Raw genomic sequence first — 18,533 nt, forward strand, 5'->3', positions numbered from 1 at the left:
ATGTCAGAAAAAGAGGGTAAAGTTACAGCACTCCATTCTCCTTGAGACTTACGGAGCTTATATAGTTGTTCTCTTTGAAATAAACACTGATGCATACAGAGCATAAATTGAAAAGGATGTTAGACATAGTCCACACCACTGATCCTCAGATGACTCAGAATTCAGGGCTAGAGTATTAAGGATCTGCATTTTTAATAGGCTACCCAGGTGATTCTGATACAGCCAGCCCAGCATTTGGGGATGCCTTTTCTGACCCAGTACTCTTACTTTACAGATAAGAAAATGAAGACCCACGTAAAAATTTAAAATTACTTGAGGTATTAACCTATTATGGGCTAGAAACCATATTTTCTGGCTCCCGGCATATCCATTTCCTAGGAGGTCACAGTGCCTCTTAAAGTGGTCATAGTTAAGAGCTTAGGCTACCTGTTTCCCTCCGTAGCAGGGCCTACTTACCACCTGAGGCTTGGGGGAGTACATTTGAAATCTGAGGTCTCCTGACCTCCAGTCAGGCTCTTTTCTCTTCAATACACTGATACCAAGGTTGAGGCACTCAATTACTCTAAACCGCTGCATCTGTGAGAAGGCTGATAGATGATTCTTTTGTTCTATCCTTTTGTTGTTTGAGTTTCATGAATTCTTAGAATTTATTTTCTATAGATTCCCTTCTTCAGTCTACTTCTAAATAGAAGTTGAGTAATAAAGTCAAAATATGGTACTGTTCAATACGAGTAAAAATTATCTGTAAGGCACCAGGTAGTGGCTCCACATCAACTGCATACTGACTGAATCTAAACACCCAGCTTTCTTAGAACTAGGAGAGAGTAATAGGAACTTTGCTTTGTAAGTTTCCTGAATAAATGGTACATAACCAACGCTTATTAAGAAAAAGCATTTATCCATTTATTCATTCATTCACCAGATATTGACCATCTACTATCTACAAGCACTGATCTAGACATGGAATACTGTTATGATCAGGAGAGAAAATGTCCATACTCTCATGGAGCTTAAGTTCTAGAGGGAGATTGTATGTGAAAACAAGACTATGCAACCCCCAGAGGAAGATTTTTACTTGTTCCGTTCCTGGCTGTGTCTCCAGTGCCTGAGCAATACCTAACATATAGTAGGTGCACAATGGACAATTACTGAGTGAATGAGCACCATCAGATGAAACAGAAACCATAGCCCCTCCCAAATTAACTTTTTTTACAAAAAGAAATAGAATTTGGTAATGTTCAACGAGAAATATTACTTACGTAGGGGATTAAATCATTTACATTTGTTTCTAATTTGCTGTATTTTGTAAACTCTAAAAGCTTTTTGTGAAAAAATTTTTATATCAGTGTGTAGTTTCAGGCTTGCGTCTGGCATACATAGATACTAACTCACGTAGCAGCTGGAAATATATACCTATAAAGATCTAAATATTTATAGCATTTTGTTTTATAAAATAAATGATACTTTTCTGTACAAGCTAAAGCAGTCAAGGGTGAAATGGTTTCACAGGACTGGAATGTTTGTTGTGATAAAATAAAAAGGACATTCAGGTGAGCAGCATATCAGCAGTTACAGCCTGTTCGGGTGGTAATGGCCGTGGTAATCGTGCTGTCATTTTATGTAGGCTTCTAGTCTCAGCTTTCAAAACGTTTAAGAGCTGGGCTTCCCTGGTGGCGCAGTGGTTGGGGGTCCGCCTGCCGATGCAGGGGACGCGGGTTCTTGCCCCGGTCCGGGAAGATCCTCCATGCCGCGGAGCAGCTGGGCCGTGAGAGCTGATGTTGAACAAATAGGGATTTACGTACATGGCGTTTCTTTGCCGTCATCCCCAGCAAAGTATATCTCCACTGGGTGAAAGGGGGTGGCCAAGCTAGTAATACAAAATAAAGTGAGAAAAATAAATAAATACATAAATAAAGAGAGAAGGTTTGAAAATAGCTTGTGATTCTGTAAAAATATTGAATCACTATATTGTACACCTGAAACTAAAATAATATTGTAAATCAACTATACTTTGATTGTTTAAAAAAGGAAAATAGCTTGTAATTGATTAAGTACAAGTACTTCAAAATAATAGAATTCTCTAAGATGATTAGTTTATAAACAAGGTATGTGATGAGACTACTCTAGATGTCCTTATCTGTAAACAGCATTATAGTTACTGTTACTACCTGAAAAAACTGATTTTTTTTTTTTCTGAGACAATTGGGGAAATGGCTCAATACGTCCAAAAGGAAAAGTCCACCTACATCATTGTAAATTATAGTTTCTCTGCACTTTACACTGCAACCTCAAGATATGAAAGGTACTCAACTTTCTAACTTTCAACAGATACCACTTTCAACACTTCTACCATGTCGTTTGTGTTAAACACTGTAAGGTGAGGATGTTGAAAGTGCAAGAATGAAGAGGAGGTGGTTAGAACAGAAACAAGACTGAAAGTAGTGAGGAAATGGCAGATGTGTTTCAGGAATGAGTTGTTTGACAGTAGGAATCATTCCACAGGGGTCCTAGTTTGTGCGTCATTGGAAAAGTACTGTGCCTGAGCAGCCCTTGCTGATCAGCAAGAGACAGGGAAAGGATGAACAATTGAAAAGGTGGAAAACTGGTGACCACAGGATCAGCCTCCATGTCAGATATCCCTTAACCTAAAATGAATTCGAGAGACAGCTGAGAGTTTGAGAACTTAAAGACTAAGCATATTGTGAAATGCTGCTGCTGAAATTTTGGTCACAAGCCATGGATTATTCATGAGATCAAGGCCAATTCATATTTGTACAATATGAAAGTGAGTAGCTAGGTCATGAGTGCACTATGCAGACGTGCTCAGGGGCTCCACACTGCTCCTGCAGAAGTTATAGTGCGGGGAGAGAGATTTCAGTGTAGACAAAACTGTTTTATCTTGGGAAAAGATGTCCATAGACAAACAAACAAGTAAATATGAAATCTCTGAGCAGAGAGAAGAATGAGCCTGGTTTTAAAATACCTGCAAGAACCGATTCTCATTCCTGTTGGTATATTGCATCTCAGGACTAATTCAAACCCTTCTTAGTTCACTGAAACTCCTAGATCCCCAAAACATCTTTGAAGAGCAGATTGAACCACGAATTCTTTTTTAAAGTATATTGGTTGCAGAGGCCTTTTGGTTCATTGAAAGTGTACAAGTCACAGTTTTAACTGAGTCGTTTGTGATAGTGCCAACAGCTATACATGAGCAGTGTCTTATTAGAAGTTGCTTTTTATGAAAACAAGAAAAACAAAATGCAGGCATCTTTTGGATAAATTTTTTAAAGATTATAAAGAAACGAGAAGAGTCAGGATTAATGTTATAAAGATCTCATTTTCTCTCATGAAAGTAATCTACCCACATTTATTATCTGTATAGTGTCATTTTGGACTCAGGAACAAAATGGTCTCAAGACCTAACCTGTTCATAAGTTGAAGGGCTCTTGCTCTGTGCAGAGATGTCAGGAGAAGTTTGTTCTGAAGTCCACAAAAAATGAGCTTACCTACCAGCAAATACTAACACATTGGTTGTCTCTATTATGTTCAGATTTGATACATACACTTTTGAGTATATGTTTTCATTTTAAGTTGTTCTTTAATAACTAAAAATAATTTAAAATAAAATTTGACCTCATACAGGATGTCTCCTACCTCCAGCTTTCTTCCCTCTCCTCATCCCTGGTGACAGTGGGATGGAGGTGAGTGTCTTTTGGCATGATACAACATATTAAAAATTATGCCAAAGCAAGTGGAAAACTTGACCCCATAGATTACTAATTGTAGAGAAGGAAATATGTCATTACAGTGGAACCATCTGATAGTCACCACTTTAACCAAGTGATCAAATTTATAGCATTATTAAGAGTAGGACAGCCTGACATTTGGTGCCTTCCACATTGATGCAATATGAAGTATATAATATTCCATGTAAAATATTCTTGCGAAAAATGTTTAACCTAAACCTAAGCAAGCTTCTTCAGACCCAACTTCCAGTTTGTAAGCACACAGGGACAAGTGAAATGACACACGAAGAAATAATGTAACAAATCCAGAAAGAGAAATTTTATACAACAGCTGCCCTGGTCTCCTCAAAAAGTCAATTATTTTAAAAGTTAATGATTTTTATTTTCATTTCTTAAAAAACGGGGAGGGGCTAGTCTAGATTTAAAAGGCGAAACAGAGACATAAAAACCAAGTGCAATGTGTGAATCTTGATTAATTCTAGTTTGAGAAAAAAAGCTAAAATAAAATATATTCTTGGGACAGCAGGAGAAATTTGAACATGGGTTGTATGTCAGATGATATGGCATTATTGTTAGTTTTTTTAATTTGAAAGTGATCATGTATGAGATGTCCTATGCTTATGAGTTGTGTGCTGAAGCACGAAGGGGTGAGAGGTCATGGTGTCTGCCACTGTCAAACCTAGAGTGTATATGTGTGCTTGTGGTACTGTTCTTACAACTCTTCAATATGTTTGAGAGTTTTATTTATATGTATACACATACATATATATATATATTTCACTATATACATATATAGAGACAGAGAAGGGGAGAGGTGAGGGGGGAGAGAGTTGACATTCTTTGAGAAGCAAAAGTTATAGAAATACTAAATGATTTTTAAAGAACTAATTAATTTCCCCCTCTTTTCTGTTTTAGGCTCAACGGAAAGGAAGATTAGACTATGCTAAGGTAGGTAGATTTTGTACCTTCTACACAGTTTTATACATTTCAATTTGACGCTTGGTTTTTGTTTATATTTGAAAGGTCAAAAGAGAGTCATCACATTCAAAACTGATTAGCAGGTAAAATAGGATTCATTTAATGATAAGCTTATTTACTGAATGCCTGCGTCATTCCAGACACTGTTAGGTGTTGGAAATACAAGAGTGAACCAGATCAACTCTTTCTTTCATGACATTTACAAGCTAGTGGGGGAGATGGGTAACTAATAAACAACTAAATGGATGCATAATATAACGTCAAATGGTGGTAAGTGTTGTGAAGAAAAACTGGGTAAGCACCAACCATTGCTGGAAAGATGCCTTTGGACTATGGAAAACAGCTTTTAGCCTCATCAGCTAATACCTGGGAAGCACCATTCAGGGCAGATTTGGATTTGTAAAGGCAGTATTTTTCATATCACCTGTGGGGCTTTTGAAAACATACATGCCTGGGTTACCACAGCATAATACCCTCTTCCACCAACGTCAAAATCCACTGGTGGGCAGAGCAGGGCGGGGCAGAATGGAAGGGTTTGAAAAAAGGCTCCACAGATAATTCTGACTCACAGCCTTGTTCAAAACCTGCTGTGGGGCTTCCCTGGTGGCGCAGTGGTTGAGAGTCCATCTGCCGATGCAGGGGACACGGGTTCGTGCCCCGGTCCGGGATGATCCCACATGCCGCGGAGCGGCTGGGCCCGTGAGCCATGGCCGCTGAGCCTGCGCGTCCGGAGCCTGTGCTCCGCAACGAGAGAGGCCACAACAGTGAGAGGCCCGCGTAGTGCCAAAAAAAAAAAAAACTGCTGTGGGATTTCAGATTTCAGTGCACCGGTGCAAGCCTATGAACACACTTGGGTCACATTCTGTTTTCTCCTGAGGAACAAATGGAATATTTTAGCAGGTGTATGGGATGCATACAGCTGCTTGGCTAAAGGAACATTCTAACCATCTGGTTTTCACAACAGTCAAGAATAGCCAGAGTGTGAGCACATCTGCACACCAAAGACAAGGAGGGAGAAGTGGGACCTGTAAGGGCTCTGCTTGCAGTGGGACAACCAAAACCCTCAGTGATCTCTCCAGGGCTGATCCAGAACCTTGTGCTCTCCTGACAGCCCCGGAGCGCACACCCCTGGCTCCGTGCCTTTTCCTTGCCTGAAATGCACGTCCTCCTTTTCTCTATCTCACAAACTTTTGCATTCTTCAAGAAAAATTAGATTAATAGGAGCACCTCTAAACTGAGGACTTCTATATCTGTCACTGTATCTTAGATGTCTACTTGAGCCTAATACCCAAATGGTCTTCCACAGGCTCAAAGTGTCTTAAACTGAACTCGGCATCTTCCCAACATCTCTGGACCCTTTTTTTTTTAATACACTTTTATTTTTCAGAGCAGTTTTAAGTTCACAACAAAATTGAGCAAAAAAGTATAGAGAGTTTCCATTACCCCCTGACCCCACACAGGCACAGCCTTCCCCACTACCAACATCCTGCTGCAGAGTGGTACCTTTGCTACAATCAGTGAACCTGCATTGATGCATCTTTATAACCCAAAGTCCATCGTTGACATTAGGGTCCAGTCTTAGTGTTTTATCTCTGGTCCTTGTTACTCATTCTGTCTCCTGATATTGGCACTGTCATCCCACCAGTCAACCGTGTGAGAAACTTAGAAGTCACTCTCAAATGCTCTTACCCCCTCACCCCTATGTTCCATGACCAAGTCACATCAGTTTTATATCCTACATTTTCTTGAATCCAGCCCCTCCTCTTGATCTCTCTTTCATTGTTCATGTTGAGTCTCCTCATCTGAACCACTAGGAAGCCTAGTGACTGGTCTCTATGCCTCTCTTTTGTCCCCACAGATCCATCGCCAGCCAGAATGTCTATCTAAACCACAAATCTGGCAGTTTCACATTCCAGCTTAAAACCTTCCTTGGCTCCATGTTGTCTATAAGGCAAATTCAGAGCTTGCTGGAGTGGCATATAAAGCACTGTGGTCTCATCCCCTGGAGGGACTCTCCAGCTTTGTCCCCTCCTACCCTGTGCTCCAGCGGCACCAAATTACATAAAACATACTGTTTCTATTCTCCGTGCCTTGACCCATGCTGTCCCCTCTGCTTGGAATGCAGCAGTGTCTCCCTTAATCTGGCTACCCCTGCCTCTTCTGTAAGGCTTAACGTAGGATCATCTCCAAGAGGAAGTCCTTCCTGGTTCCCTAGGCTGGATGAGGTGCTCCATTCTCTAACACACTGTGCATCTCTCAGTCATTGCACTTAACTCTGTTATTTTATAATGACCATTTATGAGACAGATCATAGACTGTGAGCTCTTTGAGGGCAGAGACAGTATCTTTTTTTTTTTTTTTTTTTTTTTGCGGTACACGGGCCTCTCACTGCTGTGGCCTCTCCCGTTGCTGAGCACAGGCTCCGGACGTGCAGGCTCAGCGGCCATGTCTCACGGACCCAGCCGCTCCGCGGCACGCAGGATCCTCCCGGACCAGGGCACGAACCCGCGTCCCCTGCATCGGCAAGTGGACTCCCAACCACTGCACCACCAGGGAAGCCCCCCAGAGACAGTATCTTATTTGTATGCTTGGTGCCCAACACAGTGTTTGGCACTTGGTAAATGGTGAGTGAGGCCATAAGAAAATAGAAGACCCATGAAGTTAGTTACAGGAGATATTCTGGTACAGGGTTTTTTATTTCAGTCAAAGAGGAAAGGAAAGCTTTTGACACAAGTTGCAGGTATCAGCAGGGATAAGAAGATTGCTTGGGAAGGTTGTAATAAACTAGCTTGGAGATAAATGCTGGGATTTCACTGGGATAGTAAAGGAAATAACTTATAAATGAAAAAGTAAGGGAAATGACATCATGATTTGGCAGTAGAGTGATTATTTATCATTGATGCTTATTTATGACTCAGAGAACTCCTTTAGGATTTCTTATTGCAGAAGCACCTGATAGTGGAAGAGACTGGAAGAAAAGAAAAGAATATGGGGCGCAGATAGAACACCCTGAACCGAGCAATGGCTCTGTTACCAACTCACTGCAAAATCTGTTATCAGCCACTTAACCTTTTAGGTCTTCCCTCAGTTTCCTTAGTATAAAAGGAGCAGTTTAGAATAGTGCTGTTCTACTCTTTAGGCCCAAATTTGAGAGGAGACGTTCTTTTTTGGGGGAGAGGGGACATTCTTATCTTGTGTACTACTGTGGTCCAGATTCATTCCTTCATCCGCTTCATACGTCCAAGCACTGTGGATCTGATATTTAATGTGGGCGAGGTGCTGCGCTGGGGCTGACTACCGCCACAACCAGGACTGACTCAGACCTTCCTGTTGAAAGTCCACCTTTTCTCTGTTTTTTCTCTCTTTAACATTTATCATAATCTAAAATTATCATTTTTATTTAGTTGCTTGTTTTTTCTGTCTTCTTCCACTAAAATGTAAGAGCCCTGAAGGCAGGGCCTTCAGTGGCCTTGTCCGTGGTTGCATCGTGTACCCAGCACAAGCTTACATATAGGGGTGACAAATGCGTATGGATGAGTGCTGCATTGGTGCGATGCTAGGAGAAGTGCAGGACGCTAAGAGGTCTGGAATTGGGGTTTGTAGACTCAAATTAGCCATTTAAAGAGTATATTGACTATATAACACAGTCCATCCCTATGTTCAGTTGCCTTCCCAAGTGCCCAGTGAGAATATTTCTCATGCCAATAAACAGAAACCCACCCTGCTAGGGTATGTGGTGCTGTGCTGATATTTAAGGGATCTAGGCGATTAACCCAGACCTATCATCCATACATAGACCCAAATCCAAGTACCATGGGTAAAAACAATTATATCCATCCCTACCAAGTGTCGAGGAGACGTCTGCAGGGTCCAGCGCACAGTATTGTCTCTTACGTAGCATATCATGGGTCCATGATATGGTCCTGGTGCTCATGCTGACTGATGCAGGCATCATGCTAGGCAGCTTAGGACTCCCCTGGTGGGTTTATCTGTAAAACTACTTTTTTTTTTTTTTTTTTTTAATTTTTGGCTGCGCCAGGTCTTAGTTGCGGGCACGCAGGATCTTTGTTGTGGCTTGTGGGATCTTTAGTTGCAGCATGTGGGATCTTTAGTTGCGACATGTGAACTCTTAGTTGCAGCTTGCGTGTGGGATCTAGTTCCCCGACCAGGGATTGAACCTGGGCCCCCTGCATTGGGAGCGTGGAATCTTACCCACTGGACCACCAGGGATGTCCCTCTGTAAAACTACATTTGAAAAACTCAATGGCCATTTCTGGAGAGTGTCATGAAATTTATTTATTGCTGGAGATTTCTTTATTTCCAAATGGTGAGTGTTTTCTCAAAAGCCATATTTTATCTGAAAAATCAGATTTTAAAAACCATAGAAAATTATTTTGACCATGTGCTCTATGGCTTTGTATACCAGCTCTCCAATTTTGTCAGTCTCAGAATGGCAAGGAAGCAGGGGAGAGGGCAGAAGTGACGATCAAAATCAGTCTCAGCTAGATCTCGAGAGTGCCTGTCACATTCAGCAAAACAGTGGTCTGTCCTCAAACACTCAGAAAAGAAATTGAATTACTTCTTAATTGAGTTCCTGTGGCGATGAAGCCTGGATGTGAACGCTTTACACTGCTGCACTGCCTTTATCATCTAAAGATATCAAAGCACTCAGCAACTATTCATTCATTAAGTCTCTCCCGCCTCTGGAAGGTGGTTCACACCAGCACAGGAGCACTCTACCTTCCCCTGAAGCTCATCCACCCAGGGCTGGGCAGGACTGGAAGCTGTTGAACTATAAGGCAATTCTGCCCAGCTTCTAAAATGAAAAAAACAAGAAGTATCTTACTTACCTAGTTAAAACTGCAGAAGTTTTATTGGACAGAACGTAATTACCAGAAGCGAATTGTGACCAAAAAACCGGTGCCGATAGTTTTGCTCATATGCGCGATGCGATGGGGATCTTCATTACAGTGATTGGTCTGCAGCCCTGAGTGTGTATCTCTCATGGAATAGGGAACTAGTCCATGTTCCCTAGGTTTCTGGCCCCAAGCAGATTGAGTTCAGTGTTACAGGGAAGAGTGCCACCTATTGAATTGTAGAAATTCATGGGCGTGTGTCAAGACCAGTGGAGAAGTTTCTCAGCCCACATTCACTCTTGGTTTGCTATGGTAACTAATATGTATGTCTGAAGGAAAACGAGCATGTTGACTACTCTTACTTAGAAAAACATCTACAAACGGCTGTGTATTTTCCCCAGCTGGGGCTGAGCGTATGCCGGTAGTTTAGCTACTGCTACTTGAAAGAAGCATGCTGCTCAGAGACTGAGGCAGATGGTATTTTTACCACTTCAGGCAAAACACGGCACCTATGGTTTGGCTTTCTACAATTTTAATTTTTTAACACTTTCAAAAAGGCTGGCTTAAATATCTCCATCACAGAGATACAGACTTTTTCTCAATTTCCTGTTAATAATTGCTTCAGGTATGCAAATATGAATAAATATCACTTGGTCAAAACCAGACTCTCAGCCATGTGGGCCGGCCTCCTGCTCATTCTTCCCCAAGTGCCTAGGACTGGGCCTTACATGGGCTTTGACAGTCATGCTGATTTTGACACAAAGACTCTAAATGGTTTGCAGGAGCTTTCTTTGTATCCATCTCCAGTCTTGACTGTGTAGTTCATATAATTTTCCCCACGACTCAGTACAGAAAAGAGAGTTGTTTTTCATGTCTTCTTACTGAGGTTCACTCGAAACACAGAGAATTGCTCAAGGTTAAGCCCTTGGTAAAGAAAGATTTTGCAGGTGTTGATTTATCAGGCATCCAGTTCTCAGTCAAACGTGAGAGAGGTTTTTTGAAAGGAGTGGGTTTTTGCCATGGCCCCTCTCCTGGAATTTGTTCAAGGTCCCAGAGTAGCGCATTCCCCTGCCTCTCAGGCACAGCGTCTACAGCCCCTGCCCTCCTCTTTCCTCCCTGCCCTCAGAAGGCCCTGCACATTTTGTTTTATTATAAAACGCATTTGCATAGGGTACGCATTAAAATTCCCTTCCCAGCAGCAAACTGTGCTGTCCACAGACATTTGCATTTGCATGATCACATATCATCATTTCCCTTTAAGAAGAAAAAGAGTCTTTCCTTTCCAAGGCTTGCCCTTTAGCCATTTCTTCTCATTTATTATCCATAGATTGCTTCAGCCATTTTGCTGCCTATTGAATCCAAAATTCTTTTTTGAACCTTGAGTTTAGTATAGGAAATTTTCTGTAAGTATTACTGTCCTTTGTTTACTGACAAAGCCAGACACTTTTTTTTTTTGGCAGACAGTTTTTTCCTGCTTGTTCTTTCCCATAACCCTAGCTAACTGGCTCTGAGAATTTTTCACATTGGCACATTTAGAGACCAGATGTTGCTGTGTTTTCTCTTCCCTGTACCCCTTTCTTGGGCAGATGCTCCTTCTCCTACCCTGGGACTTCGCATTAGCTCCTTTGGTAAAATATTCCAAACAGCATCACTGTATGCACTAAATCTCTCATTTCTTCTAACCTCTTGAAGCTGTCTTAACACTTAGGATTTCTGTTTTAGTGATAATTATGGAGACTATGTAGAAGCATTGACATTCCCCTCTCCCATCGTTTTTCATTAAAGACTTGTGGTCCAATTAGATGAGATGTTTGTAAAACAATTTAAAGGAAAAAAATCCAAATACCATTATGATATGGATGCAGCTATATAAAATTTTACATGCTTGATAAAGACTGAATGACAACATGTAAAAATGTAAATAAGGGTATTAAGGTAATACATCTGAGCAGAGTTTTTTCCTGAAAGGTATCTGTTTTAAAAGTGTAGACTCTGGGGCTTCCCTGGTGGCGCAGTGGTTGGGAGTCCGCTTGCCGATATGGGGGACACGGGTTCGTGCCCCGGTCCAGGAAGATCCCACGTGCCGCGGAGCGGCTGGGCCTGTGAGCCATGGCCGCTGGGCCTGCGCGTCCGGAGCCTGTGCTCCGCAACGGGAGAGGCCGCAGCGGTGAGAGGCCCGTGTACCGCAAAAAAAAAAAAAAAGTGTAGACTCTGATTTGAATTGGAATTTTCCAGATTACAACCTGAGCTACTGAGAATTGAAAAATAACTTGCCTGAACTCGTGTTTTTAGTGACATAACCAGCATTTAATTCTAGGCTCCTAAAGACTTGCTTGCTTCTATGGCGATAGAAGGAATACACCATTGGAAAATGTGGGGTTTTTAAGAAAATTTTTTGATTGAAGTATAGTTTATTTACAATGTTGTGTTAGTTTCAGGTGTACAGCACAGTGATTCAGTTATATATATTTAATTGAATGTATGTATATATATTCTTTTTCAGATTCTTTTCCCTTATACGTTATTACAAAATATTGAGTATAGTTCCCTGTGCTGTACAACAAGTCCTTGTTTGTTATCTATTTTATATGTAGTTGTGTATACATGTTCATCTCAAACTCCTAATTTATCTCCACCCCTTCCCCATTGGTAACCATAAGTCTGTTTTCGGAAATGTGATTTTTTTTTTACACTGTGAATTTTTGTGTGAGGGCTGAAGTTGTGGTTGAGGTGCTGGGGAACAGTTGAGGAAGACAGAAACGTCGTACACCGAGCCCGCAGTGCAGGCGCTGATCTGATGACCTACCCACAGCAGAGGGGTGGGTGCTGGAAGACACTGCCAGAACAGCCATCTGAAAGTTTTAAATCCTCCGCTCCTTGTTTCCTAAAAAATCAGATAAAACCAATTGTTTTTCTTTTGGCAATCACATTTCAGAAAAGTGGGGTATTTTTTGTTTTGGGTTTCCTTTTTTTTCAGCAATAATGAATAGGTTCTGTTTAATCTTTTTTTCAAAACAATTAATTTACTAAAGCCAGTTTTTGCAACCACTGCTTTGATTACAAATCTCCCTCAAAATACAGTTATCAATGATGGAAAAATAATCATTGATCAATTTCTGTCTGTAATAAAGCAAAGAAGCTTTTGTACCATGTGAAACTTTTAATCAAAAATAAATTCTAGGACTTCCCTGGTGGCACAGTGGTTAAGAATCCGCCTGCCAATGCAGGGGACACGGGTTCGAGCCCTGGCCTGGGAAGATCCCACATGCCGTGGAGCAACTGAGCCCGTGCGCCACAACTACTGAGCCTGTGCTCTAGAGCACACAAGCCACAACTACTGAAGCCCGCACGCCTAGAGCCCGTGCTCCACAACAAGAGAAGCCACTGCAGGGAGAAGCCCACACACCACAACGAAGAGTAGCCCCCACTCACCGCAACTAGAGAAAGCCCGTGCACAGCAACAAAGACCTAATGCAGCCAAATAAAATTAATTAATTAAAACTAAATAAAATAAAAAATAAATTCTAATTCCACATGCAATAGTCAGTATCTTGAGCCAAGAGTTGTGCCTTATTATGAGCCCTCAAGTCTTTTTGCAAAACAGTCACCCTCTGGACATTCATTCATTCATTCCCCATTATCAAGCTAGTTCTTTTCCTCCTTAAGTCTCTGAGTGTATTATTTTGCATTTGTCCCCAGTGACTATCATCTTGCCCTGATGATCTGTTCCACTAATATCTTAATGTTATTTTAAAATTAGATTCTTGTTATCTGAGGTGTTGACAATCCCACACACCTCAATGGCATCAACAGATTTAATGATCATAATCTCTAGTCCCTTGTGGACCATGAATAAAATTATTAAATGATAAAAATGATAAGCCTCTTTGTGACATCATAAAATATTGCCACCCTCTAAGTTGTTCACCCAAGTACTATTGATACGCTTTATTTTTTATTTTATTTTACTTTTTTTAATTTTATTTATTTTTTGTCTGCTTTGGTTCTTTGTTTGCTGTGCGTGGCTTTCTCTAGTTGCAGTGAGCCGGGGCTACTCTTCGGTGCGGTGTGCGGGCTTCTCATTCTGTTGGCTTCTGTTGTTGCGGAGCACGGGCTCTAGGCACGTGGGCTTCAGTAGTTGTGGCACACGGGCTTAGTTGCTCCGCGGCACGTGGGATATTCCCCAACCAGCGCTCAAACCCGTGTCCCCTGCATTGGCAGGTGTATTCTTAACCACTGTGCCACCAGGGAAGCCCTATTGATACTCTTTAAATTCAATCCTCTAGGCAGTTATAAATCTTCTTTATTTTTCTTCAAATCATATATTCCTAGCTTATTGGTCTTTAATCTCTAATTTTATATATAAAACATTATTTAGTTTATGACATTAGTATTTATTGGGGCAATCTCTCCCATCCTTAGATTCATCATTCTGAATTACTGGGACCTGAAAAATTACATGTCTGCAAAATACCTAACATTTATCAGGAAGCTACGGCAAACTTAGATTGTTGATGAAGACCAGTTCTTAATTGTAAGCCTGGAATCGAGTCTGGTTTTGCACACCGTTATACCCTGAGGGCCTAACACAGTTCCTGCCACATACTGGGTACCCAATAAATATATGCTGAACTACCGTTGAATGAATGAATGAATAACCCAAGATGGGCCAGATGTTTGTGCCTATATTCCTTTTAATTCATAAGACATATTTGACCCCATCTTTGCTCCTCTTATTTCTCCCCAAGTATATTTTTAATCAAATGGTTACCTCCTCAATGCCATATACTCTCTGGGTTGAAACAAAGATTCAATTGGGGTAACCTTTTGACTCTTAGTCTAGAAAGCTAACTACAGATGCCCACCAGGCTGGTTCTGTGGGTAAATACTTTGCACAGTGGGGTGGCTGGATTCAATTATCGTTCTCAGTTTGTGGTATCAGGAGCCACTTATGCACAGGGAGAGCCTGTATGATTTTATGTGGAGGATTGAGCCTTCTGTCCCCATAGAGGAGCCTGCTTAGTCCACGGAACAGTTTTAAGTAGAGCTGAAGAGAATGCTGTCTCTTTCCCTGTCATAAAAAAAAAAACAGTGGAGAGGCATGAGTTTTCTAAAAAGAGAATGAAAAGGGAGGCACCTCTGTGTTGATGTTGAATGTGGTTTTTAGTAAGTCAGAAGTCTTTGTCATTACCTTAGATTGATATTTTCAAACTCATTCACTAATCCTACAGGCTGATTTTTTACAGAATTAAGGATTTTTGTCAAGATGTCTCATCTTTCAGAAAGCTGTAATTTGTTCATTTGGTACATCTGAAGACATTCCCTCATGTTTCCTAAGCAGTGTCTGCAGGCACTACTCAGCCTCCCCAATGACACGTGAGACAGAATATTGATCCTGGATGTGCTTAACCACCTTTCTGAAATAGCAAGGAGGCCGTGCCGCCTCAATTTTCAAACAGAATTACTGAGATAACAGTAGAGATCACAGGACCTGTAGCATAGGTCGGTGATGTGTACAGTGCTCCTAACTAAAGATTACGGGTGAGTAGATCCTTTCTTTCCCCCAAGTCCTTGACTTTTTGGATTGATGAAAGGTCTTACCTATCCACCAGATAGTAATAAAGCCAAAGATGTACCTCTGAAGATTGATTCCTGCATGGTGCAATGGTGCCCCCTATGGAAGGTCTCCCTGTTCTAGATCTAATAAAATTATGCTACCTTTTATCTTCAGTCCTGACGAGATTTGTGTGCACCTGTTAGGAAAAGTTGTAGGCCTTTTGACGTCCTGTGATCTCTGTCAGATGCATGCCATCGTACGCGTGTTTTTCACTGTGCACTCTGTTCAAGACATACACTAAGCACTTTAATGAAGTGGTTCTATCAGATTCTGTCTCTGAATCCCTTCATTTTATGGAGAAGAGATTGAATAAGCTAACAGCGTTCACAGTTGACTATCTCACAGTCATGATTCCACCTGAGTCCGCTGACTCCACACTGTACTCTTCACTACCATACTGCTTCCCAAGGTGCTTTAGACATACTACAAAAAGAAGAGAGAATTTGTAGGCAGGCTCTGGTCTTACAAAAATGCAGAAAATGGTATGCATTACTCTGTAATCTAACATAATTCTGATCTCAAAAATAGTGATTGTCTAGTAAGTGACTGTCTTATCATTTATTTGCTGAACCAGTACAGTGATTATTGTGATTTTTTTTAAGCTGGTAAGCATTCTTCACTCTTTCAAAAAAGTTTTATAGGTATAACCATTTAAACCAAGTTCTTGATAAAGCAACTATACTCCAATAAAAATTAATTTAAAAAAAAATTTTTTTTAAAGAAGATGTTGGGGGTAGGAGTTTATTAATTTATTTATTTATTTTTGCTGTGTTGGGTCTTCGTTTCTGTGTGAGGGCTTTCTCTAGTTGTGACAAGCGGGGGCCACTCTTCATCGCGGTGCGCGGGCCTCTCACTATCGTGACCTCTTTTGTTGCGGAGCACAGGCTCCAGATGCGCAGGCTCAGTAGTTGTGGCTCATGGGCCTATTTGCTCCGCGGCATGTGGGATCCTCCCAGACCAGGGCTCGAACCCATGTCCCCTGCATTAGCAGGCAGATTCTCAACCACTGCGCCACCAGGGAAGCCCTAAAAAAAATTTTTTTTAATAAATAAAATTATAGGGCTTCCCTGGTGGCGCAGTGGTTAAGAATCCACCTGCCAGTGCAGAGGGCACGGGTTCAAGCCCTGGTCCGGGAAGATCCCACATGCCATGGAGCAACTAAGCTCGTGCGCCACAACTACTGAGCCTGCAGTCTAGAGCCCACGAGGCACAACTACTGAGCCCGCACACCACAACTACTGAAGCTCACGTGCCTAGAGCCTGTGCTCCGCAACAAGAGAAGCGACTGCAATGAGAAGCCTGCGCGCCGCAACGAAGCGTAGCCCCTGCTTGCTGCAACTAGAGAAAGCCTGCGCACAGCAACGAAGACCCAACGCAGTCAAAAATAAATAAATAAAATAAATTTATATAAATAAATAAATTAAAATAACACAAGTTCTCAGGACTTCCCCAGCAGTCCAGTGGTTAGGACTTCACACTTCCACTGCAGGGGGCACAGGTTCGATCCCTGGTCAGGGGACTAAGATCCTGCAAGCCATGCAGCGTGACCAAAAAAAGTAAATAAAACAAGTTCTCATTACTGTTCTCTTGAGGAAAGCAAGAATCTATGTTAACAAATACCATAGCACCATAACGTCGAGCCCTCCTACATCTGGAAGAGGTGTTAATCCTGCAGATATGATTACAGTTACATGGCCGAGTAACAGCGTCACCCCATACATTGATTCCTGCATTTGCCCCCAGTCTGATGCAATCTGCCTGGAAGGCATGGCTGAGGTATACATTGGTTTCATTGTCATTGCTCTCAGTTGACATAGTTTTCTAGTTATATGATTTACGTTCTAGTGATAGAAATCATAAATGACTTTTGATCTCATCTTGTGTCAGGATGCATGTTAGGATGTCAAGAATCTAGGGTCACGTGGATGGTGTTGGCGGTGGTAATGGTAGTTTTAAGGTAATTGATCCCCAGGTATCAGCAGATGAAAAACCTGGACATGAGGAGGATTTAAGAAATGTATAAGATATGGACTCAAGTAAAATAATAGAAACCCAAATTCACTCTGGCATAGTTTATGTATTCCTCAAATAACCCCCAGGACTGTTTACCTACATGACATGCATGCTCTTGTCCCACAGTGTTCTTTTTAATTAAATAACCAGCATTGCATTTGTCATGAGATTGCAGAGCTTACTATTTATTGATTCACTCCTAAAAAAGCTACAGGCAAGAGTAGCTCATTGCTGCAATCTACAACCTATGATATGTTTTGCTTGTTGAATTTCTGGTACAGAGTTTGCTAAAAAGCTTCAAGGTCCCAGTTTTGCTTTTTGAATTTCAATGTATAGAATTAAGTTTTTCTTTGGAATATAGTACTAAAATTAAAAATTAGCTTTTTGAGTCAGGTTATAGATAAATCAGTGATTATTTATAAATCATTAAATTTTCCTTCAGAAGACATGATAACCAGGAAGCAAAGCTTGCTTTTCCTATGGAATTAAGCCTCAATTTAATATAATTCCATATTACTAACTTCAGATTCCCTACCTATCAAATGTTAATGAAAGTTTATAAGTTAACTTTTAAAAATTAAACTAAATTGTACATTTATTCCATTTAATTACATTTTGAAGTCAGGCACATCTACTCATATCGTGAGCTACAAGGTTGACCTCTGTTTCTTAAGTAGCAAGCATCACTTTGCCTGAACGCTCAGCCACAGAGTCAACAATTTAGGTCAGTTTTGATTATGGTAGTAAAATGTTTTTAATGAAAATATCTCTAAACTACATATATATATAATATATAGTTATATATATTAAACTGTATATGTGTGTGTTTGTTTAGAGGTATTTATACATATAATATACATATATATTCAGACATGATAATTTGTATGAAATAAGTTGTTTGGTTATGTTCAGGTCTTTGTGGATAGTAGTTCACAGCACAGACTCATAAATGTACTTAGCTGAGAGGTTGAGCCTTGAAATCAGTTCTGAAATCTCACTCTCAGTAGGAGGCCACACACCGTCCAGACCGAGCCTAACAGACTCATGTGTGGAAGAGAGGGCGAGAAAAATGGTACCTTACCTGTCTTTATTATGTTTTTTTCTTTTTTCCTTTTAAGGGGAATAGACTGAATTTTAAATGGTCAAGATGATTTGGAAATTCATTTTTCAAAACAAGCATGTTTCCTATTCACTAATACAGTGTTTAAGTATTTAAAACATCTTCATGAATCTATGTAAAATAATCTATGAATGTTTATAGTTAAAGGCAGGTACATCATTAAAAATGTTACACGTAAGGTTTGCAATGAACCCAGTGCTCAC

At 40.8% G+C, this 18,533-nt stretch overlaps 1 protein-coding gene across 7 annotated transcripts in view; it reads left to right on the top strand.

The window, feature by feature from the left end:
• Positions 1-18,533, top strand: part of PDSS2 (decaprenyl diphosphate synthase subunit 2) — a 263,347-nt gene that overhangs the window by 221,396 nt on the left and 23,418 nt on the right. For 6 of the 7 annotated variants that reach the window (XR_010933790.1, XM_067702441.1, XM_067702440.1 and 3 more), the window contains one exon: positions 4,662-4,694. Coding sequence is in view for 6 of the 7 variants with exons in the window: in XM_067702441.1 (XP_067558542.1) it covers positions 4,662-4,694 (33 nt within the window). In the remaining variant the exon portion in view is untranslated. Of the gene's footprint in view, positions 1-4,661; positions 4,695-14,002; positions 14,642-18,533 lie in introns of those variants that run through there. The other variant, XM_067702436.1, reaches the window with a different exon arrangement.

Source organism: Pseudorca crassidens, chromosome 13 (genome assembly GCF_039906515.1).
Source record: "Pseudorca crassidens isolate mPseCra1 chromosome 13, mPseCra1.hap1, whole genome shotgun sequence".
Classification (NCBI taxonomy): Eukaryota; Metazoa; Chordata; class Mammalia; order Artiodactyla; family Delphinidae; genus Pseudorca; species Pseudorca crassidens.